General features: G+C 31.6%; 3 protein-coding genes across 3 annotated transcripts; 1 reads left to right on the top strand and 2 right to left on the bottom strand.

The window, feature by feature from the left end:
* The first annotated feature begins 1,870 nt into the window (after positions 1-1,870).
* On the top strand, positions 1,871-2,912 carry LOC125422433 (auxin-responsive protein SAUR71). The gene has a single exon (XM_048474110.2). It carries the CDS (start codon positions 1,989-1,991, stop codon positions 2,400-2,402), a length of 414 nt encoding a protein of 137 aa, XP_048330067.1. The 5' UTR covers positions 1,871-1,988; the 3' UTR covers positions 2,403-2,912.
* An 8,943-nt stretch (positions 2,913-11,855) lies between these two features.
* Positions 11,856-14,701, bottom strand: LOC107403731 (sedoheptulose-1,7-bisphosphatase, chloroplastic-like). Its single transcript, XM_048473212.2, has 8 exons — positions 14,496-14,701; positions 13,965-14,081; positions 13,597-13,782; positions 13,223-13,304; positions 12,877-13,098; positions 12,679-12,779; positions 12,505-12,576; positions 11,856-12,343 (listed from the first exon to the last, which is right to left on the bottom strand). The coding sequence occupies exons 1-8, from the start codon at positions 14,610-14,612 to the stop codon at positions 12,068-12,070; spliced, it is 1,173 nt and encodes a 390-aa protein (XP_048329169.2). The 5' UTR covers positions 14,613-14,701; the 3' UTR covers positions 11,856-12,067.
* Positions 14,702-15,057: 356 nt separating this feature from the next.
* Positions 15,058-21,501, bottom strand: LOC107403730 (nucleolar complex-associated protein 3). The gene is made up of 14 exons (XM_016010644.4): positions 21,290-21,501; positions 20,762-20,936; positions 20,310-20,482; positions 19,972-20,183; positions 19,510-19,718; positions 19,279-19,381; positions 18,943-19,106; positions 18,304-18,442; positions 17,983-18,159; positions 17,765-17,901; positions 17,082-17,411; positions 16,687-16,826; positions 16,502-16,599; positions 15,058-15,682 (listed from the first exon to the last, which is right to left on the bottom strand). Exons 2-14 carry the CDS (start codon positions 20,920-20,922, stop codon positions 15,185-15,187), a joined length of 2,541 nt encoding a protein of 846 aa, XP_015866130.3. The 5' UTR covers positions 20,923-20,936; positions 21,290-21,501; the 3' UTR covers positions 15,058-15,184.
* Between the last annotated feature and the right edge of the window lie 1,930 nt (positions 21,502-23,431).

Here is a 23,431-nt window from a genome sequence, read left to right as displayed (position 1 = left end):
TTTATTCTAAACATACTTTGAACAAAATCAATCACTATATGGTAGGTGATAACTATTATTAATTATTAAATTTGTTTGATGTGTTTAATTGTTATAGATGGTTGTTCTATTTTTCATAATAGTATTTCATTATTTTAAAATTTTAATTTAGAAAAGGTAATTTTATCCTACAGCTATTTAAATTGTTAAAAGCATATAGAATCACTGATAAAATAGTGATAAATAACTCTTTTTCAATATTTAATTTGAATTCTGATAAGAAATTTGATGAGTGGGTAAATTAAAGAAAAAAATTTATGTTTCTTTAAATGAATCAAGATAAGCGTTATAACTATTATATATATATATATATTGAAAAATATACTGAAAATAAAAACAAAATTCATTAAATAGATGGCTTGGGGTTCATTAAATGAAATGGATAAAATGGATAAGTTGAATGTTTTTAAGTAACTTATGGCTTTTTTACTTCTAAGGGTTAGAGATAGAGTTGGTTTTTTTCTTTTTCTTTTTCTTTTTCTTTTTTAATCTTTTTATCAAAATTTATTGTAGTGTAAGAATTAAATACGAATTAATAGAGAAGTTTTTTTTTTTTGTTTTTTTTTGGCTTGAAATGAATTAATAGAGAAGTTAATACCTCTTTGTGTGTTTCTCTTATGAAACTTATAATGTGAACAGGAGTTACTTATTTTAATTCATGTAATTGGAATAAAATTTTTTTATCGCAGCTTAATTGACTAAAATCAGTATTAGTATAAGTGTGGTGATATATTAAAATATTGAGAAAAAATATAAATAAATAAATATATATATATATTATTATCATTATTGCAAAGTCATTATGATGAGTTGTTCCGTTCCTGACATCAACACGTATTCTATGTTCATACACAACTTACAAATACTTATCAAATTATTTATAAGTATTTAAGAAAAGGAAGCAAGAAACTACTCAATTAAAAGTTTGATTTTATTGTGAAAATAAAACAATATTCTTTATTAATCAATTTGAATTCAATTTCTAATAAAATTCATAACCAAGGTTTTTAATAATAAAGGTGGATAAGGATATGAATCTATGGCATAAAAATGTGGTGTAGAAGTAGAAGTTGCATTAAGTGGGTAATTGTCAAATCCGATTGTGATTAAAAGGGGACAAAATACTTCTCCCCTGCTTTACTTTTAATCTTTTTTCAATTAAAAGAATGGAATCCAAAAAACTTAATTCCTGCTCATCACCTTTGTTTTCTAGCAATAAACCGCACATAGTTTGTATATATAAAATCCACAATTAATAACTATGTCAAAACAATTATCCTAATTAATACAAAAATTAAAAACTAAGTAATTCACCATATATTCTAAGAATATGCTATTTCTGTATTAAATGGTAGTAAAAAAATTTCATAGATAAAATCACAACTATTTTGAATTAACTCAACTGGTTTAGATAAGAGTAGATCGCCAAATCTAAAAATAAAAAATAAAAATAAAAACAAAAAAGAAAAATCGAAAGAGAGAGAGAGAGAGAGAGATAAAGAAAAAGCACAGTGCAAAACATCCAGTCTTACCTGCCCTGAATTTGAGTCCTAAGTTTTAGACGCAATATACGCTAATATTTTTTTTTAAAAAAATTAAATAAAAATTGCAGATTAGTAAATAAAATTAATTAATTAATTAAAATAAAAAATAAAATAAAAGAAAGAAATAGAGAGAGAGAGAGAGAGAGAGAGAGTAATTGTACCTGCCAAGTACGCCTACCTGTACCTCTCAACCTTCTCTCATCATCACCTTTCCATGTCTTACATTACTCAATACACACTCACCCTTCCATTTTCTTATTCCCTTTCCTGCCCTTTATATATTCCCCCATCCACCCCCTCCTACCTACTCTCTCTCTCAATTTTCTCTCCCGCTCTGCAACTCTTTCTCGCTCTCCAAACACTCTCTTTCTCTCTTACTCTATCCTCTCCATTTTCTCACTAAATATGAAGCAGCTTATCCGCCGTCTTTCCAAAGTCGCCGACTCGTCTCAGTACTGTCTCCTGCGCTCCGATTCAACTTCCCGCCGGCCTCGCCGTGTCGAATCGTTCAGAGTGAAGCTCCAACGACGTCGTAGTGGTGGAGGTTCGCAGCATGTGGTTCCCGAAGGACACGTGCCGGTCTACGTTGGAGAAGAGATGGAGCGTTTCGTTGTGAGTGCGGAGGTGCTCAACCACCCGATTTTCATCGAGCTCCTCAACAAATCGGCTCAGGAGTATGGCTACGAGCAGAAAGGTGTGCTTCGAATCCCTTGCCATGTCTTCGTCTTCGAGCGCGTTCTTGAAGCTCTTCGTCTCGGTCTTGACCAGTCACCTGACCTCAACGACCTCCTCGCGTCTCTCTCCGACGATTTCCTTTAGAATATTTCAGAACTGTTCTAAGAAAATCTTTCGGTTTTTTTTTTTCTTCGGAGAGAGATCTTTGGTAGATTTCGTAATTTAGAGAGATGTTTTTGTCTTTCTCTTTTCTGTAAATACACTTCTCGATCGAAAAAAACGATGCAGGAGGATGAACAATTTAGTTTCTTTTTTTTTTTTTTTTTTTTGGGTGTAAAGGAAAAATACTGCCTACAAGTGTTCTGTTGCTGAATGAAAAGTGCAATGGTGAAAAGGAAATTACATGTTAATTATTTTTTTTTTGTCAATTTCTCTTTCTATTATTTTTGTTTGGCTCCTTGAAAATCGCGGGAAAAAAGCTGAAGAAATGTAAGGAAAATTTGGATCTTACCCTTGTGGAGTCGTTGATCAGAAAAATGGACAAAAATGTCAGTAGAAAAAAAAAAAAATAGAGGAAAAGATCTTATTTTCTTTTTGTGTTTTTTATTTTTTCCCAATTTTTTTCTATTTTAACGTGAGTAAGAAGTTTTATTACATCCGCAATTTTCGCAAGTGCAAGTGTCAAATCTCGTACTCGATTAATTGCATTTTCTCGGCATCCAAACAGCCACCCCATATTTTCCTGCGGTTTCTCAGACCCCAAACTTCACAGGCAAAAATGGCGACTCCTCCAACAAGCAGGCTTGAAATTGGTTAAATTTACGGAAATGGGTCCGGCTGAGATTTTGTCCCCGGGGGGTTGGGGGGGGAGATAATATGTAACGTCCGTAACGGATCTGAGAGATGTCTGACATAAGCTTACCCTGTTGGCTTGGACAGGTCAGAAATGTAAATACCGCGATTTTGCGGTGGCTCTTTCATTATTTGTTTTCGTGAAGAAAGGAGACAGTGGGTTGGTTTGGTGATTTTGGAATTTTCTAAGGGTATTTTCGTCACCTTGATTGGTGATAGTTTTGATGGCTTTTGCGTGGGGATAATGATGGGGGATATTCCATCTTGACGGTGGTAGCTGAAGCTCAAGCAAGCATCCTCACAATTGGTTTTTATTTTTTATCTTTCTAAATTTAAATAATATGATTTTCTGACTGAGTAAGTTTTTTATTTTTTCTATTTTTTATCACCACTAATTGCAATTATTGATCTTCTAATAGTTTTAAGTTTTTTTTAAAAAAGCTTATTTTATTTAGAAGGACTACTACAATTTCTGTTTGGTTTTGATTTCGTTTTGTAAAGTTTTCTGTTTTTTAAAGAGAGTACAAAATTCATTACATAATTTTTTTTTTATAAAAACAATTATTCGAGAAGACCTCATAGAATCACTGGCAATCAACAATTATTTATTTGCCTTACCAAACAAAAAAACAATTATTTAATTTCTTCTGTTCAATTAGTTTTCTTTTTTGCATATTATACATATAAAAAAGCATATGTATTTTTAAAGTTGAATATTCTATATTTAACAAATTTGTTTTTAATTTTTATCATATGAAAAGTGTTTTTCGGATTGGGATGGATTATGGAATGTAATTAACGTTTTATTTATTATTATAATTTTTAACAGAGAGCTTCATCGCTACTTTATTCTTAGATCTAAAAAATTCGAATACAAATAATTTGATCGAAGATATACCATTATTTTATTTCATTGTTTGAGATAATTAATGTGAAATAGGAGGTTCAAAATTTAGAGAATTTGATTTTATGAAAAAGAAAAAAAAGTAAACGAAAAAATTACTACCTCGATATAGGAATCTACACCAACTCTTTAATTGACTTACTAAGCACCACAAAATGGTATCATATCATTATTATTTTCCTTCTAATGGAATGATTTTCTTGTTGGCTAGATCTATTAATTCAAATTGTAAAAGAAATTAGGTAAAAACTTTGTTTGGGAAACCACAGCCATTTTTCCAGCCTACAATTTTTGTCCGAATAATCCAAAATCACGGTAACTCAAATAATTAAATGAATTCAATATTAATAAATAAAAAATCAAAAAGTTGGTAAATCAGAAAGTTCAAACGGAAGCAAATTAATCGAAGAAAAATTAACCAAACAATAACTTACCATGAAAGGGGAAATAAAATTCTAGCATACGGATGATCCGGCAGTTGGTCAATCAGGCAACACTAATGATTGATAAAATAAAGATTGTAAAAACTGTCTTATCAATCTATCAATACCAAGAAAATATAAATTGAAGATTGTAATTATTAATTTAATCAATTAGATTAGACTAAGCAAAACATGCACAAATCAAGGATGTACGATATTCCCCACCTAAAGCAATGTCAAATTGAATAATATTTGGGGTTAAATATGCTTAGCCACCTAATGTGGATTAGGTTTGCTATAGGTCTGCATTTTGCTTATTCCATTTTCCCAATTAAATTGGCTGCGCTTAACGTTGCTAATTTAATTGATAAGTTACTTTTATAATTAAAAGATATTCATAATGGATTTGAAATATTAAAATAAGCATGTAATTATTTTAAACGTTTTAAAAAAACAAACAATTTGTCTACTTTTTCTCTGTGTATATATATATATATATATGTGGCAGAAGCAGTACTACTTAATTATTTTATTTTCCTTTCTTTTCTTTTCTTTTTATCCTAATTAAGCTAGCACTACTACTTTCTTGCATCACGATTGATAGGTTACTTTTATAATTAAAAGATATTGATAATGGATTTGAAATATTAAAATAAGCATATAATTATTTTAAACGTTTTAAAAAAAATAAACAATTTGTCTACTTTTTCTCTGTGTGTATATATATATATATATATATGTGGCAGAAGCAGTTCTACTTAATTATTTTATTTTCCTTTCTTTTCTTTTCTTTTTATCCTAATTAAGCTAGCACTACTACTTTCTTGCATCACGATCATGACGCCAAAATGAACATGTTTCATGACCCATTGCAAATTGCAAACTAATGGATTATTATAATTAACTAATATTCAAGCACATATATATGATATATTTATAGGCTTAATTTTGAAATAAATCTTTCATTATACTGTTTAACCAGTTAACCAGGAGCTTTATTGTGGTATTAGTTGAAGTGTAGATTTATATTTTATACGTATATACATATTTGCTGAAGGAATTTTAAAAGTTGCTTTGGAAGGCCGTATGAAAGTTGACAAAGATGCATAGGTTAGTGGTTTTGCTTTTGATTATTCCTCAATTGGAATTGGAATTCAGTATTCTTTTAATTTCTAAAAATTGATATGAAATGAAAAGCTATATATATGCAGTAAATTTGACCGATCATCAGCCGGCTAATATAATAAATCTATTTTTAATTATTTGTTTTCTTATAAAATTTACTTTTTCATAATGTATCACAAAATCAACAATGAGCTATTAATAATTTGTTTTTAAATTTTAAAGGCTAATAAAGTAAAAATAATACTAAAAACTAATGTTAGCCTAATTATATATATGTAAATATATATTTTTAAACATGAATAGAAGCGGATAAGTTTATAATATATGGATTGGTAAACGAGAAAAAGGGGACGGACATATAGAAAACTAAATCAAGTGGATGAAAATGACATAGAAATCGACTGGGTATGGTACAAAGTAGAGTACGTACCCTTTGCTTTAATCTGATTTCTATCCTAATTAATTAGCATTTAGCTCCAAGAGGAAATTAATGATTGCAATGGGCAAAAAAAATAATATTGTTGTCCTTCATTAAATGCTTATTAAGTATCTTTCAACCGAAAAAACTCTCACAATTAATAGATGGACATTAGTTGATTTTAATTGCTACCATTTAATTATGTATGAGATAGATATACAACTAATTCAGTCATTGAAAATTCTCTATAATTATAAATCCCATCTCAAAATTCAAACATGCCCATTGTCCTGAACTTTGACGTTTACTTTTGTGACCCGACCGAAACCATTTTTTTTTCCTTTTTTTTTTTTTTCTTTTTTTATAAAAAAAAAGGAAAAGAAAAAGAAAAAAAGAGAAGAGAAAAATGGAATTTGGGTACTGTTAATGTAGTGACATGTGAGTAGGGTAAATAAAGAAATGATGGACAATAACTAGTGGGAGAATCGTCCTTTTCTTTGGTTTTGCATGTTGGTGAGAGACCCCACAAGAAATTTTTTTGGAAGAACATAATCAGTATATATGACTTTCTTTATGCTAACAAACAAATTTGTTCTAGTGTATGATTAACGGAAATTTTTGATTTTGATTACACTGGAGTATAAATTAAGTTGAATAATGTTTTATAACAAAGGTCCCACTTTTTTCCCACATACACGTGACATTTGCCTTGGAAAAACAATATAGACAGAAATTACAATCTTTCTTTGCGGCCACAGGATAAGAGCACCAAAGATGAACATGAACATATATATATATAATGTATAATAATTTGGTCAGTGTGATTGCTTATATCATAGGAGAATTAATATTGATATATATATATATATATACAATCTCCTCAATGCAATTTTTAACTTTTTAATTTATAATGTGAAGATATAATAATATGGTAAATGTCTAAATGATCATATCCTTAATTAATTTAATTTTAAACTATAAATTAAAATGATAATTTGACCGTGAATTAAATATAATCAAATTATGAATTGTCAAGCTTATATATAATACAATAAGGAACGCTCATCATAATTTGGTCAGTGTCGTTGCTTGTATCATAACAGAATTGATATATATATATATATACAATCTCTTTGATGCTGCTTTTTAATTTATAATGTGAAAATATAATAACACGATAAATACACGAGTAATTCATATCCTTAATTAATTTAATTTTAAATTATTAGATATTATCAAGTTAATGTTGTTCATTATAAATTGGAAATGTTGTACATTATAAATTGGAAGAAAATTTCTAGGAGAATAGCTTAAGATGAGGAAAGTAGTCCTTTGGAATGTCAGTAGGACGTAGGATTTACGCCTGGAGAAGTAGAAAAATATCGACTTGTGAGTCTTTTGGTTGATCAGCTTTTTTTCTCTCTCTTTTTTTTTTTTTTTTTGTTTTTTTGTTTTTATTAATGCAATTTGATAGCTTTGGAAAACGACGATTTAGTGCATTAGTTGAAAATTGTGGCCGAAATGTATGACCAAAAACTGATCAATCTCTCGCTTATACTACTTTACTTGACTGCTGGTTGGCTGGTAAAGCAATCTCTGATGATCATGTTCTTGAATATTGACTTTGGCTAGCTAATGATTGACTTAATTTGTAATATATTTATATATAAATGTTTTTCCCCCCCTATATATATTACATACATTGGATCTAATCTGTACATAGAAAATTGTACCATTTCCATGCAATCTTAATTAGCACGTATACCTGATCATATGTGTATATTAATACATATATTGTATAAAAATATCGTATTACTACAAAGGCTAGCTATATATAGCTATGTAGACAACTAATTGAATGTGGAAAAAAACAGAAAGTTTGATACGGAAAAGGAAGTGGACAGATTGTTTGATCAAGTATGTTTTTATTTATTTATTTATTTTAAATAATTGGAATATTCAACTTACCTGCTCTCTTAATAAATCTCTTATCAGATAGGAAACTTCCAAGGTTGTCATATTTGAATTAGGTTGAAGAATCTTTTAATTTTATGCTCTTCGAACGTCAGTTGATATGATCGTAACGTATTAACTAATTCAATTATATATAATATATATATATATATATAGATCAACAAGAAAATACTTTAATTTCTTTAATTATAATTTTCTTTATTTCTTTCTTATTTAATTGGCTTAATGAGGGTTCAATCATAATTTCAATGCCACATTATAATAATATAAATGGATTAAAAAGGAAAAAAAATATACATTTTTCAAAAACAAAAGGAACAAAGAATAATTTCCGATTAATTAATGATGTTAATTTTTACCCAAAATAAATTTATATGGGTATAGAGTAGTATGAACACGGTTAGCCACCGATCGAAAAAAGTTGATATATTTTAGAGAGATTATTTTTTTATTTTCGGGAAAGAGAAATTAAAAATTAAGTAGGATATATATGTGGCAGCATTATATATATAGTATATAGTCGGAGAATATAAAAGCTGTGTACAGGCTGCTAGCTAAGTAGTTCAGAAGATATATGAACTTCCAAGATCATAGGTTATATACTAATTTTAGACAGATATACGGTAAGATCAACGTGGACGTATTACCCAATAGGAATTGTTGGACAATTATTGCTGTATATATTTATTCTTATTGCCAATTGTTAACTATATGATCCTAGTCCAAATCTTCAATAATATTTTCTTGAAGTGGGTCGGTCATGAAGTGTAGATAGCTTATAATTATAATGCAAAAAGAATATTGTCATCTATATGGATCAGAAAACATATTACGCGTGCCAGTTTTTGAAAAGGGCTTCATGATCATGATCTAAACAGAACAAAAGAAAAGATATATATATATGTATACCAGTGTAATTTGTATAAGAAAAAATAAAAGAATAAAATGTTAATAATTATAATTGAAAATAATGTTGAACCAACTGTGTACACATATTGGACGCGTGGTGGAACAGTAGCAGGAAAATGCATAGCCTTCAATATCGCCAGAAGGCACATGGTACAAGCTGCAAAATTGATTGCATTTGCAGCCATTAAAATTCTTAAAATATAAAATGTTGTGTTTGAGGAGGAAAATATATAAATACATATAATATATATTGAGATAGAGAGTGAGACTCTTCGGAGAGAAATCAAATAGTTAAAAAACTTTGATTCATAAAGAAAAAGATGAAAATGTACAATGAGTGGTATCACATGCCTAACCATTCATAGGATTTATAATATTCTAAAATGAAGGAGATCTTGGACAGCCCATTTTTGCTTTTCATTTTTGTTATTTAAAAAAAAAATGCAGCTAGCTTCTTAGAATTTTGTTTTGTTTTCTTTTATTTTAAAAAAATATTATATATTAGGGAAGGAGTGAGTATTAATTAATTAATTAATAGAAGAAGAGAATTATTTTTTTTATTTTTTATGTTTTTTTGAACAGAACAGCCCCATGTTTGGACACATGGAGACAGAGACAATAAATCCCCTGTGACATATGGCCACTTATATTAGTATTTACTCAGCATCAAGAGTCAAGCTTATTTGCAGAGTTCACATGTCGAAGTAGCTACACTTAGTTACCATTAATTCCAACCTTCTTTATTAGTTCCAGTTCTTCTCTCTCTCTCTCTCTCTCTCTCTCTCTCTAATATATTAATTTATATAAATGAGAAACTAATAGAAAAGTCACGGGGATTACATAACAGAATGAAAGAGAAGGAATAATTATATATAGTTATAAATATAGACTTATAATCACACTCTGAGGATATTATACAAATATAGACTTATAATCACACTCTGAGGACATATAAAAGTCAGGAAGTTAGCAGTTATCTAGATATGTATCAATCACATATTGTTGAACGAATAATATATATACTTTTGCTCCTAAATGATGACCTTCTGATTTCCAAATCTATCACTTTATATTCATTGGTGGGTGAAATTTTCAAACAATGACAATATCACTAAATTCTAAAATTAGTATTGGTTCACTTAATTCCATATATGTATATATATATATATATATGAATGATGACATAACAAATGATGTATACATAGTTATAGTTTTAATTACCTTCAAAATTTTCAGTATTAAAATTCTTTTGTTATGTTTCGTTAAATTATAATATCCTGAAAATTAACATATATCTAACATTATTATACAAAGTTTTCGGCACAAAAAACCGTAGCATTTTGTAATTGTAAATTGTTTCCTCCATTAAGTGGCATCATGTGATCTCAACCTTTAAATAAATAATGAATGCAAGTTATGGTGGGTCAAAGAAAAAACAGTTTAATTACAACGTACAAGCAAGTTCAATCTGCCTTATCTCTTTGCTTGCTTTTAATAAGTGGAATCTTGTTGATTAATACACACTTTTTTTGGGCTAATTACTTTTGAGTTCAACTTTCTAATGTAAAACAAAACTTAGAATTAATAATTAAGCAAAGATAAATACATGGTTGAGGATTAATTGTATAAATTTCCTAATCACAAGTCTATCAGGTATAAAATGGACCACGGAATCAAATACAATCAAGACTTGCTTTGCGGCTACAAGATAAGCCACTAAAAAAGGTGCATCCGTTCGAAGTGAATTAGATCAGCATAATTTGGGAAATATTGTAGCATGTCATATGTGTAATATAGACGTACAAGTATATATTTATACTATTTCATGCTTTTATAATATATAATAGTAATGTTGCTTTTGCAAATTAATGTAAAATGGACTTTTTTACATTAATCTCTTTTCAAGTTCAGAATATATTGTAAATTCCTAATTAAAAAAGAAAAAAAACTATTTATTATTAGAAACTTCGTGCTCATATGATCGTTTATACTTTTTATTTTTATGGTCATTGAAGAATAAGTCAAGTCAATGATACAATTACCAGGAATTAGGAGTTAGGTCTTTAATAAATAATTTCATGAAAAAGAAGTTTAAAACTACATTTTTATGTTGTTTTGAAACAACCTAATTGGCAATGATCATTAGTGATAACCATCAAGTTTTGGATTCAAGGTTGGTGATAAAATCTCCACTCTCAAATTGTCAAAAAAAAAAAAAAAAAACAAAAAAAAAACACATAATATTATTGTAAAATTAGACTATAACACATGGTGGTGAAGTTGATTGAAAATGAATAATACTGGTAATGTGTTAATTTGGTGCAGTCATGGCACATGGAAAGCTCGGCTTTTTTGGAGTAGTTATAGTCACGTTCCAGATCATGTTTGGTATATGAAGTTTTGTAATCATAAGCACATGTGTTAGTTTTTTGATGAGGTTTCGAAAAGCCAAGGTATTTCTGCTGTTTGGGGATTGTTTCAGAATCTCCATTAATGGAACATGATAATCAAAAGGTATCCAAGAATAGGCTATTCCCACAAAATAATGCAAAATTAGGAAGAACATGTGAGGCTTTGGATATGACTCACATGCCTCACATTCATATAAACATATATCTTAGTATGTTGAATTTGAATTTAATTAATGTTGGCATTTCTTTATTTTGCAGATCTTCCATAACCCAGAAAAGAAAAAAATTACGTACTTAAAGGTACTTTACAAAGCAGAGGAATATACTTTGTAATAATGCACATTTTAGCCATATATATATATACACATTGTAACAGGGGTGCTAATCCTAAATAGAAGAGTTAAAAACTGAAAAGTGGGTTTTCAAATTAACTCAATAGCTTGAGGTTTTGAGCTTGGAAACAGATCAAACAGGACATGATCTTAATAGCTAAAAGTTAGAAGTTTGGAACAAGTTGTTCCCAGTTTTTGACTCTGCTTATAAGATCAAATATGATTCTACTTCAAAAGAGCACCTCTAGGATAATTACAATTATGACTTTTGGCTTGACTTTTTTTGTTTTTTAAAACGTCTTAACATGAAAATCTTCAACCTTGTGTTTCTAAGTCTTCATTTAACTTCATTTCATGCACTATATATGATACAAACTTCAATATTAGGATATTTTAAAATGTTTTCTTGCAAATTAAGGAAAAAAGGGGAAAAATTGTAGGAACTGGGAAGTAGAAAATAATCTAAGCAGCAACAGGAACTGCCTCCTTGAGCCTGGAGGATCCATATAGAGTTTCTTCAAACCGGATAATCTCATTTTTGGATCCATAAGCAACTTGGGTTCTGTCATCAAGATTTTTTATCACTTTGTCTAGCACTGATTGAGTGCCATCACTGCTATAACCTCCAGCTTTTTCAATCAAGAAACCCAGAGGGGCTACTTCAAACAGCAGTCTTAGCTTGGCCTTGGAAGTTGGGGATGTCACATTTGTGAAAATACCCTTCTCTTTTACAATAATCTGCATAAGAAATAGGAGCATTTCAGAATGTTTTGTTGTACATTTTCGTATCACCATTGCGGCCAATGGAAGCGAGAATTGCTTTAGCTTTTCTAGAATTTCATATTATAATTTAGAACATGGCAAAAACAGGATTTGTAAAGTGAAGCAGAGTGAAAAACCTGGTTAACATCCGGAACCATTCCACCAGTGTATCTCAAAGTGTATTTCTCCTTGACATAAAAGTTGATAAGCTATTGAGTGAAAAAAAACGAAGAAGTTAATAATAATTTTCCCAAAAAACAGTTAGCAAGGAAAAAAATAAAAAAATAAAAAAGAAATTTAGCCAGTGAGACCTTGTTGTATTCAGGGTTGTCAAATGTAGCTCTCAGATTTCCAGGAGAGAAAAGCTTTCCTTCAACAATTTCTGTTGTTTCCTTAACATGCTGCCATTTTCCTGATCAATGAAACATGAGAAAGTGAGTCATACAACTTTTCTAACTTAATTAACATTATAATTGGATTGTGTTTGTTAATTAGTTTGTCAGCAAAACCTTCATCCAAAAGAAGGAATTCATGGGTTCCGGGGACGTCTTTAAGAGCAAGAACGTAAGTAGTTCTTGGACCATAAATCCCCATGGCTGCAGCAACTTGATCTCTTCCTGTTACCCCAGTTAGCTTATCTCCAGGCCACACCCCAAAAATAGTCCCCACGGTGAAATTTGTGTCCACAATACTGGATCCATCAAGTGGATCAAAAGCCACACTGAATCCACCTGTGATCATGATCAAGTTGTAAATTGTTAACTTCCTCATAAGTTAACCATTTCAATCATGGGTTTATTAGATATTTGCATTGACAGAAGTTGAATAAACTTTTCTCATATTGGACTTGCTGACCTTGAACTGGGCCTCCCATGTCTTGGAGCTCAGGAACTTCTTCAGAACAAGCATACTTGCAGAAGTGTGAGTAAGTTAATGCCTACAAATTGAAATGGAAACCCAAATTAAGATTACGAATCAAGAATCAATTTTGGGTCCAATTCTACTATTTTTACTAAATTCAAGAAAGCCCATGTCCACACTAAACACCACGAGACTTGTTCATGGTGGGATTTTTCGCTGAAAAAAGTTGCTGCTTAGTACTTAGTAGTTGAAATTGAAACTTGGACACTTTCTGCATCTGAAGTTCAGTATTAATACCTTAAATTGAAACTAGGAAAACAGTGTTTCTATATAATTATAATTTGGTTAAGGAGGTTAATTAGTCTAACCTCAAAAAGAAGCTTATCGGCAAGCATATCCACAGCAAGCTGCTCGTCTCCAAAGGAATTCACACAAGCCGTTCCACCACATGAAGCTGTCTTTACTTTGAAGGAAATGGTCCTTAATGCTTCTCCCATGGAGAGCAACAATGCAATCAGTCCTCTATCAGGGATTGATTTCGTTAGGAATTCTTCCTACAAAAATTTCACACATCCAATTAATTCGTTTTCACCTTTTAACTTATCCAAACTCGCCCACTACAGACAAATTTTGCCATATACATATTGAACACCTAAAAAGAGGTGTTTAAGCTCTTACAAAAATTGGTTTTATGAAATAACAATATAGTTTTCTATGAATAATCTTATGATCTTACCAAACTATCTCCAATCTCACATCTGGGTAACAGAGAACTCTTTGTTCTTAAAACCTTTATTGATGATTTTGGCACCGTACGTAAGGATTCGCCAAATAGCGAGCTTGGTTTCAGAACCTGTCATGCATGCATTAATCATTAATTTATCAATATTATTACTTCATTCTTCAATGCATCAACGTCACAGCTCTACTCTCTCTCTGACATACATACATATAATCATATATAATGTACGGAGCCCAGTCTAGCATGTAACTTCGGTAAATATAATTCATAAATCATATGTAATTATATGTTAGATGCCTAACAATTTTATGTATAAATGTATATGCATGTTTAATATATGGTGATCTATGTTAGGTTGTAACATTACATACACTTAATCATCCAAAATATATGGCGAGGATGGTAATATAATTCACGAATTATATGTAATCAGACGTTAAGTATCCAACAGATGATCTCTTCGTACATGTATATGCATATTTAATATATGGTTATCTATGTCAGGTTGCAGTAAAAAGTTAGTACCTTTGAGTTGAAAGATGGAGAGATGGATGGAGAAGACAGTACTAGAGAGGCTGAATGCTGAGATGAAATATTAGGAAGAAAACCTCCGTGGGCATAACATGCAAGACCAGCCTCCATTTTGGTAGGAATCTAAATTGGTTTGCAAAGCCAAACATGGAGGAGCTTTTGCTTTTAGTCTGTTATAGTTTTTGGGCATGGAGACCACTCTTAGAGATATTGGATAAGAGATCACTGATATTTTGCCACGTGGATTCTGCTTAGCATATAGACCCAAGAATTGGCATGACTGAAGATTAATCAGCATCACTCATTATATCTGTGGCTATGCTCTGCTCCTCTCATGAAACAGATATTGTACTTATAAATCCCATAATTACTCGCTAGTTTTTTACTTTTTTAACTAGTTATACTTTTATCTTTTTACAGGAAAATTGTAAGATTTATTTTACTATCTTAGAATGTTTTGGATTCATAGAGCCTTTGGTTCGATTATATGCAGGAGTGTTAGGAAATAATTTACGATCACTTTTTGTAACTTTATGATTACTAATATTGACTGAGATTAAACAAAACCACAGGTAATTCTCTGCATTAAATACGGTAATGTAAACAACGAAATATAATACTGTTCAAAACCATATTATTTTACTCATTTTTGTCAAAATTTGCCGAAGGCCAAAAGCATCATCTTAGACTAACTTTTTCTTGGATTTAGGCCTTTGCGTCGTTTTTCTCTTTTGCTGCTTGTACTCTTTGTGTTGTTGTAGGGATGAAGTTACATGTTCTAGCTCACTCCTCAACTTCTTGTTCTCCTTAATGTCACGAAGAAGCATGAAATGCGCAGAGAGTTTCTTTCTCAACTCATCTTCATCAATTGAACTTGTCTCCCCAGAAGTCTCCACACTAGCAGATATGGACGAACCGATTCCTCTTTTTCTCTTGTTATTTGATTTGTTGATACCGCTTGGCGGATCGAATGTTTCCCGTTCAAGGGACATATCAGTGAAAGCTTGTATGGGGGAGATATTAGAGAGATAAACCTGGTTATTAGCAACGCTCATGCTTGAAATATTTGAAGCCAAAAGTGAGATCGCTGGATGGTAATGCTTCGACAGGAGATTCAGTTCCCAAAGGACTGAAGCAAGAGCACCGCTTAAATTGGAGTCTTTCTCATATGGATGATATTTCTGTACATCAATGAGAGAGAGAGTTACTCGACCCAAAAAAACGAAGAAAAAAAAAATGAGAAAAAGAGTTAAGATTATATATTGTTATCTGGGTAAAGAGCTTCGACTGATGATAGAACGAAATTGCAGAACAGGTACAGAACCAAAATAACTTGTATTATATAATCACAGAATAGCAACTACTACAAAAAAATCCACTATTAATATAAATTGATATTACTGCTATAAGGCCTTCGGTAACTGCACCTATCAGTATTTTAACTCTCTAACCTCGTGCACATGTTTGTTGACTGAGATGTATTTAGTCACACTGTAAGTGGTGCTTAGATAAACTTCAAGTTCATGAAGGGGCCTGTTTCTAGAAACCAGAGACATGGAAAGGGAGGTACAGGAAGAGGTGGAAAAGAAATGGAGAAAATGAGGCATTTACCATTTTTGCCCGAAAAAGACAAAATGAATCTAAGAAATTAGCAGAGAGACATAACAGATATTAGAGACCAAAATACAAATCAAAGAGACATCATTAAGGTCAAATTGAGAGAATCCTATGAGCAAAATGACACTTTTGGCCACCACGACCGGATTCTCTAATCCAATGTGCTGACCTCAAAAAACCCACCCACTTTTTGCAAACAAAGTAAACCAGGTGAATCATTGCAAAACCTTCCACTAGTTTGGAGCTGTTTGGATTATCCAATAGCTTTTCCCTTAACCCACCAAAACTTATTAATAAAAGTTCAAACAGTACAAGTAAATTAGTTGAGCATATTTTAATTAAAAAGCAGCTTGTATTGAAGAATAATTTCAGCAAGAGCTTACCGCAATGGAACCTGAAACTGAGCCACCTCCAGCATCATTTTCCAACAAATTTCGGCACTTGATGTTTTTCTGAAGAAGGTGTTTCAAAGTGACCAAGGCTGAAAAATGATCCAAGACCAAGTATAATAAAGATAAGGAAACCATAGTTTATTTATAACAAAATATAATTGCATAAAAGGACTTACCAGCCATCGACTCTGCAGATCCAAAACACAGTGAGAAAGTGGCTAAACGTTTTACAAATGCAGCAGCCTTTTGCATGTCATGTTGTCTATCATCACATAACATTACCTTCAGAGCTTCAGTTAACACTTCACCCTGATCTCTGCTCCACAAAAGCAAGAACAAGAGATATCATTAAGATACATCTGCTTCATGACACATCACTAGAAACAAGGAAAGCAAATTCAGAACTCAAGAGAAATATACGCTACTAGTGAGGGCACTAGCACAAGCAAATTGAACATTGTCATAAAAGTCAAACTTTAACTAAAATCTTCACTCATACCCAACATCACAAATGCTTATAGGTCCACACTGAGCCCAGTTAGTAGAAGGAAAAGAAAGGTTTGGCACTCACCTTCCAGGCCTATACTCTAAGATAAGATTGTAAAGTTGGACAAAGAATTGCTGCAAATCAACATTCAAGGCATCAAGGTTGGTCCGCATCACCTTAAAAGCAACAATGCAACACTGAAGGCGCTCAGATACTGTCAAAGACGTCAAACACTTTCCAGAATTGTTTTCAGAGATACTGCCACCAGAAGCAAGCCTCTTCAGATGATCTATAAGGTTGCCCATGAAATCTATATCAATTAGATGTGAAAATTTTCCTAATCCTTTGAGACAGGGGGCAAGCAAAGGGTGAGAACCAGATCCACCAGCAGATAGAGAGGCATCCACTTCAGGCCTGAGCACAAATGTAAAACAAGAAGCGTTTTACAACCTTCATTTATAAAATAGCACCCAGTCTGCATTTAATTTATAAAAATAATAACAGAGTACCCAATCAGGAAAAGATAAAATGGCCTTCCATCAATCAAATAATCCCACCTGTTTCTATTGATCAAATAAAAGACCACAACTCAATCCATATACAACTTCAAACATCATTCTCAAAGTATTCACAAAGCACGCTAAATCTATTGAATGGATATTTCTTATTTGAGATTGTGGATTTGCAGTTGCACCATACAGAACATAAAGGCCTACATATGTCAAAAACAGAACACTACAATTATTCTGCACAAGGTAGCAGCCAACCTGGCAGCAATTGACTGCAATGCATGCTTCAAGATGCGAAAATATGTCTCAAAAACAGCAGAAAGTGTCTCTGACTGCTTCCTTCTCTGCTCTGCAACATTGGGGGTAAATGCGACAGCTTTGTAATCCGCATTAACCTGTGTAAGGCATCACAAGCATTTATCATAAATGAAACAAATTTGAAACGATCAAATTCAAGAGGCCAGTGAATGCTATACCTCCTCTCTCATCTTTTCCGTCAACTCTTGCTTACTTCTTTTCCTTCTATTGTCTTGCAACTGACTTGGCTCCTCAACACTCTTTCTTTTCTTATTTTTCTTGTTTTTTCCTTTATTCTTCTCATCAGCTTTTTCTGGCCTCGAAATATCTTCATCAAATGACAAAGACAAGAAAACCTGCCATAATATTCAATACATAATGGTCAGATAAATAGAAGAAAGCCATACATTGAGAAAATATAACTATCCTATCCTAAAAATATATATCATTTATCACTCAATTGGGAGATTTGGAGATGCTGCTTTAGAATAATATCATACCTCAATTGAATCGGGATGCCATTGACAATTATGATCTTTCACATAATGTGCAATCAATCGAACAGCCTCCACAGTAGCTTCACCGCCATGTTTTCCCTCATTTTTAAAAAGTGACTTTATAGTAGAACAACAAAGTCTCCTATATAGCAGATATTTCAATTAAATAAGAAAAAAGTGAAGCATATTTTTCAAAATTATAACACAAGACCAATTACCAGCAATCACCAATGCCCACTATGATCAAAACATCACAAAGGCCATCTTTTGGGTGGCCAGAAAGAGAAACACTCAAGGACCCATGACAACTAGCCAAAAACAAAACCCTTAACAATTAAAACCGAATTTTGAACTTTATAAATTCAGCATCTCAAAATGCCATGGTTAACCAAACAGCAAAACAAGTAACATTTTGGGAAACTCTGCATTCTATAAAATACTGCAGCATGACCGTTAGGTAAGCAACAGTGAACTACGTGAAACAAAAATATTTAGTCCTTCAGCATATTGCTCCATTTTGAAGTTGAACCATGGTTTAAACTGGATAGTTTATACATTTCTAAATTCCCATTCTAAAAAGATTCTTAAATAAGATGTCTGAATTGATAACTTAAGAAACAATGAAACCATATGAAACAGAACCTTATGACATCATCTGGCGAACCTATATTTCTGACAACAACACCTAACAAGCTCTCTCGGAAGTTGAAGTGGGGTACTGCATCAAGCAAAGTACAGATACAGCGAATGGCCACTTGTTGAAATGACAACTGCTTTTCTAATGCTGTCAACCTCTGCAGGTATGCCTTTAAAACAAGCATCAAAAAGAGAAAAAGATTTTATGTCATTCATAGAATGTAAACAAGAAGATAATTAATTTAAATGTTCTTCCTCACTGTATTGCTCAACCATGGACCAGAATGAAGCATTCAAGGAACATTTGGTACATAATAGGCATTTAAAAAAAGGAATACTAACCTTGTATGAAGATAGAAGTGTTGATTCATAAAACCGCATCTTTTTAACATCCTTAGAAACCTTCATTTCCTGCTCCTTCTCAGTAGGAAGTCTAATCCGGTAGCTGTCACATACATTAAAAGAGTTCAGTTTAAACGTGAATACCACCAAAAAAATTAATAATAATAAAATAAAATAATGAATACGCCATGCAACATGCATCATCAAACCATAGGTCAATAGAATTCATACCCAGGGATAATATCCTTAAAAACAGCCAACAGAGATAGGAGTCCAAGTTTGACAATTGCATGATCATTATCTTTACATAGTTGTAAAAACTCCTTCAGAGATTTAATATTTGACTCTGGGTCAGCAAGTAGTGCAATTCCTAGCTCTGCGAGCTTACGCTTCTTATTTTCAAAAGCTTCTTCAGCTGTTAGATCTTCCTTTACCTCAGCCTAGCAAAGAGCAAGAAGCTACATGAGACACATGTAAAAATTTCAAGAGAATTTGTTGACCACTCCAGCCTAGGCAAATGTTTAACTTTGCCATATTCTTAACCTTTCTTCTCTTGCTTTTGAATGATAAATTTTATATTTCAGGGTCTTAATTCCGAATTGAATCAAGCTAGGTAGACAAGTTATATGTTTCAACGAAGATGAATAACAGAAAAATAAATTAATAAACATCGCAAGTTCGATCACAGTATACCAGCACTACTGCTTGTGGAGTTTGTTCGGCTTCACTCTCATCCAACTCCTTCCCTTGTTTTTTTGCTTCTTTCCTACTCTTTTTAAGCTTTGCCCTCTTTTCTGCCTTTGTCAGCTTAACAATGCTTTTACCTGCAGTATCATCCTCATCATCGCCACCAGTCTCCCGTTCTCCAGTAACACCACTTTCCGATGCTGTTGATGGCTTTGTTACTGTAGAACACAATAATAACATAAATCATGCATGTCTGGTGATTGAACACTACATATATACAACTCCCCCAAGAGAGAAAGAGTGAAAAGAGACAGATTGAAAAGGAGAGATGGGCAGTAAGGTACCTGTTCGGTATTTGAGTTGTCCATCTAATGTTTTGATAGGAAGGGCTTCTACATGATCAACTTGAAGTTTGCTATCCTCCTCCTGTTCTCTCTGCAATAATTTCTTCTTCAAGCGCTTCTCATACAAAGCTTCTAAAGCATCTTCTTTCACATCAGCAACGCGAGTAACATGCCTTTAAATGCCAACAGAAAATAAATAAATAAATAAAAGAGTACCACTTATTAAAGACACAGAAAAATTTGTCTCCTTTACAACTACAAAACATACATACTATGAAATACAAAGTTGTGTTCTAGCCATTATGCTTAAAACTTCAAAATTTCAAATAAAAATTCCAAATTTCAGCATATAATCTTCATACCAAAGCAAATGCACACACACACACACACATATATATACATATATATGATACACTAATTCTAATTCAAAAATAAGATTTCAAAAGACGTACTTTGTGATGGATTTAGTATCCAAGCGAGAGACAAAGCCAGCATATTCTCGATTCTCATTGACAAACTGCAAGTCCTCGTCAGAAACCTCGATTTCGTCCTCATTTATATCCGGAGGGAGGTCGGGCGGCAGAATTATCTTCTGCTTCTGCTTCTTCACCATTCCGTTGAAAAATGCTGAAAATAACTCAAACACACTCAAAAAAGAAAGGATTGGAAAATGTAGTGAAAATCAAAACCTTCAAACCTACAATGGCGAATAAGAAATCCAATATCGCACCCAAAAAAAGAAAAAAAAAAAAAAAGAGAGAGAGAAAAAAGACAGCATTATAAGACTAATAATCAATATTACAACAGAAATTTAAGTTCTGAATCCAATCAAAACTCATTATTTTCGGTGAGACTTAAGCTCTGGATTGAAAAAATTGAAGTTCGAGACCAAAAAAATAATAATAATAATTTTTTTTTTTTTCTTTCACTTCCTCTTTATGGTTGAAACGATAATCAATCATAACTGTGTGTTCGCACACCTTTTCGACGATAACCACTTCCGAAACTTCAAGCTCAAAGCCTTCGAAAAATGAAACAACAACGTCTTCTTCAAGAATCTCTGAAAGTGCTTTTTCGGTGACTCTGATTTTGAAGCTCCAACAGAAACTCTTCTTCTGCTGTGTTTGCCGAAGATTGAAAACCAACCTCAAACCCTACATTCTCTCTCTTTTTTTTTTTTTTTTTGGGGGGGGGGGGGGGGGGATGAAATTCGTGTTTGGACTATAATAAACAGACCCAAAGTTGATTTTAAACCAGATTGGACTGGGTCAAGGCTTTTTGGGCTTCGTTAAGTTTAATCTTGGGCCCAATTGAAAAATGTCTCATTGTAAAATAATTTAAATTATTAAAAATTAATTAAAAAAACCAAAAATAAAAGGATAGGAAAAGTTAAAACTTAAAACTTAAAAAATTATTCCAAGCAAAAAAAAAAAATTAAAAAAAATAAAAAATTATTAGATTATTATTATTTTTATTTTCCAATTTATCAATTCAAATATTTTATTTCTACTGGAATAGTTCGGTGCAAAATCACTATTTGCTAGTTTTGTGGTGGTGGGCAAAAAATCTAATTGCAAATTTTTAATCTCACCTGGAAAAAGAAAATTAAGACACTTGCCTCTTTCTATTTTCTCCCACAAAACACGCCAGATATTCATAAACACGTGCTCATCCTAACAAAAAAATTGCAAAAAACATAGCATGAAATACATGAGGGCTATTTTAGAGGAAAACTTATTAAATGGTCCCCATTTATATCATTTATTGCTGGTTTTTTTTAGACCTTTCAAAAACTCTCATCCCCATGGTGTGATTCATGTAGTTTGGCATCATAAATTCCAAGTGTCTCATTTAATGTGAGAGTTTTGTTTTAGTTGAACCAATCACATAAATTTTTGATGTTGACCAAACCCACAAGCATTCAAAATTGCCTCCCCACAATTGCTTTTTCAATGTTTTGTTTCAGTCTAACATTAGCCGTGGGAATGAGAATGAAACATATAATACGCTCTGTTTTCTTTTCTTTTTTTCCTTTTTTTTTTTTTATGGATCCTGAATTTTTGTATTTTTCTTTTTAATAAAATTAATATCTTTGAAACCCCACAAGGCTAACTGAGGCATAAAGTTTAAAGATTTTGACTATGAGAAAAAAGGAGGATATAAAGAATATATAATTCATAAAATATCATTATTTTCATCATTCTAATGTCAATTTCCACCAAGTGAATTGGAATTTTTTTTAAAGTTTCAGATTGTTGACAACAACTCAAAGTCTAATGTAAGTTCTATCTTTTCCTTTTTTCTATTTTTTTCGTTTTTTTTTTTTAATAATTTTTGAAAAGGTACTAGATATTGATATATGGCCCATCTTTCCAAAGGCTACCTGCAAAATTTATAAACTACTCATTGAAAGTGAATATGTGGAGAGATCGACATTGATTTTGCTTGGAGGTTAGGTAGGCAATGTAAAATACCACTTAATGAATGAATTTGTATTTCCATTTAATGTCTGTTAGGTACAGAATAATTTATTTTTCTTCTGTCTTTTTATTTTTATTTTTTGTACTAATGGTCATAATTCATATCATGCAGTAAAAGCATTCACATCATATAGATGATTTCCACGAAAGTGTAAGAGAACAAGTACTTTTCAGAATATTTATAAGGCTCAACAAAATTTGAGTACATATCAAATCCACCAATATTTTAATTTCTTTATTATAAGAAAAGTAGAAACATTTTGGAATTTAAAAGTAATGCAATAAAAATGCATAAATACAAGTCTAAATAAATAAATTGGTGGTTTCCAAAATTAGTAATGGTGTCCTTGACATGCTTGAAGAAGTTCTTCACTTTAAGTTGGGTATAATGTTGAAAGTTTGTAGCAGGAGTTACAGTTTCTTTTCTGCAACATAGTTAGAAAAGTTGCAGGTGGGTGAGCATTAACATTTAAAAGAACTTTAACTTTTTTTTTTTTTTTTCCAAAGTAAGGTTGTGGGTTATGTTCAATATTGTACCATCATATCAGTGCAAAGGAAAAGATTCATGACTCTGATCATGGAGTTCAGTACAGCAAAAAAAAATTAGAAATTAAAAAAAAGAAAAAAAGAATAACTTCGATT

This window comes from Ziziphus jujuba, chromosome 2, assembly GCF_031755915.1.
Source record: "Ziziphus jujuba cultivar Dongzao chromosome 2, ASM3175591v1".
Classification (NCBI taxonomy): Eukaryota; Viridiplantae; Streptophyta; class Magnoliopsida; order Rosales; family Rhamnaceae; genus Ziziphus; species Ziziphus jujuba.
This window is presented reverse-complemented; position numbering and strand designations above follow the sequence as displayed.

What these genes read in the sequence shown, in the direction of transcription:
- LOC107403730 (XM_016010644.4), bottom strand. Translation starts at nt 20,922, where the DNA reads ATGGTGAAGAAGCAGAAGCAGAAGATAATTCTGCCGCCCGACCTCCCT. An exon ending in GATACTAAATCCATCACAAA is followed by an intron (nt 20,483 to 20,761) that starts GTACGTCTTTTG and finishes TGGCATTTAAAG; the next exon opens with GCATGTTACTCGCGTTGCTG. An exon ending in ACAACTCAAATACCGAACAG is followed by an intron (nt 20,184 to 20,309) that starts GTACCTTACTGC and finishes TGTGTTCTACAG; the next exon opens with TAACAAAGCCATCAACAGCA.
- LOC125422433 (XM_048474110.2), top strand. Translation starts at nt 1,989, where the DNA reads ATGAAGCAGCTTATCCGCCGTCTTTCCAAAGTCGCCGACTCGTCTCAG.
- LOC107403731 (XM_048473212.2), bottom strand. Translation starts at nt 14,612, where the DNA reads ATGGAGGCTGGTCTTGCATGTTATGCCCACGGAGGTTTTCTTCCTAAT. An exon ending in CATGGGAGGCCCAGTTCAAG is followed by an intron (nt 13,099 to 13,222) that starts GTCAGCAAGTCC and finishes TCATGATCACAG; the next exon opens with GTGGATTCAGTGTGGCTTTT. An exon ending in TGGTTCCGGATGTTAACCAG is followed by an intron (nt 12,344 to 12,504) that starts GTTTTTCACTCT and finishes TTTCTTATGCAG; the next exon opens with ATTATTGTAAAAGAGAAGGG.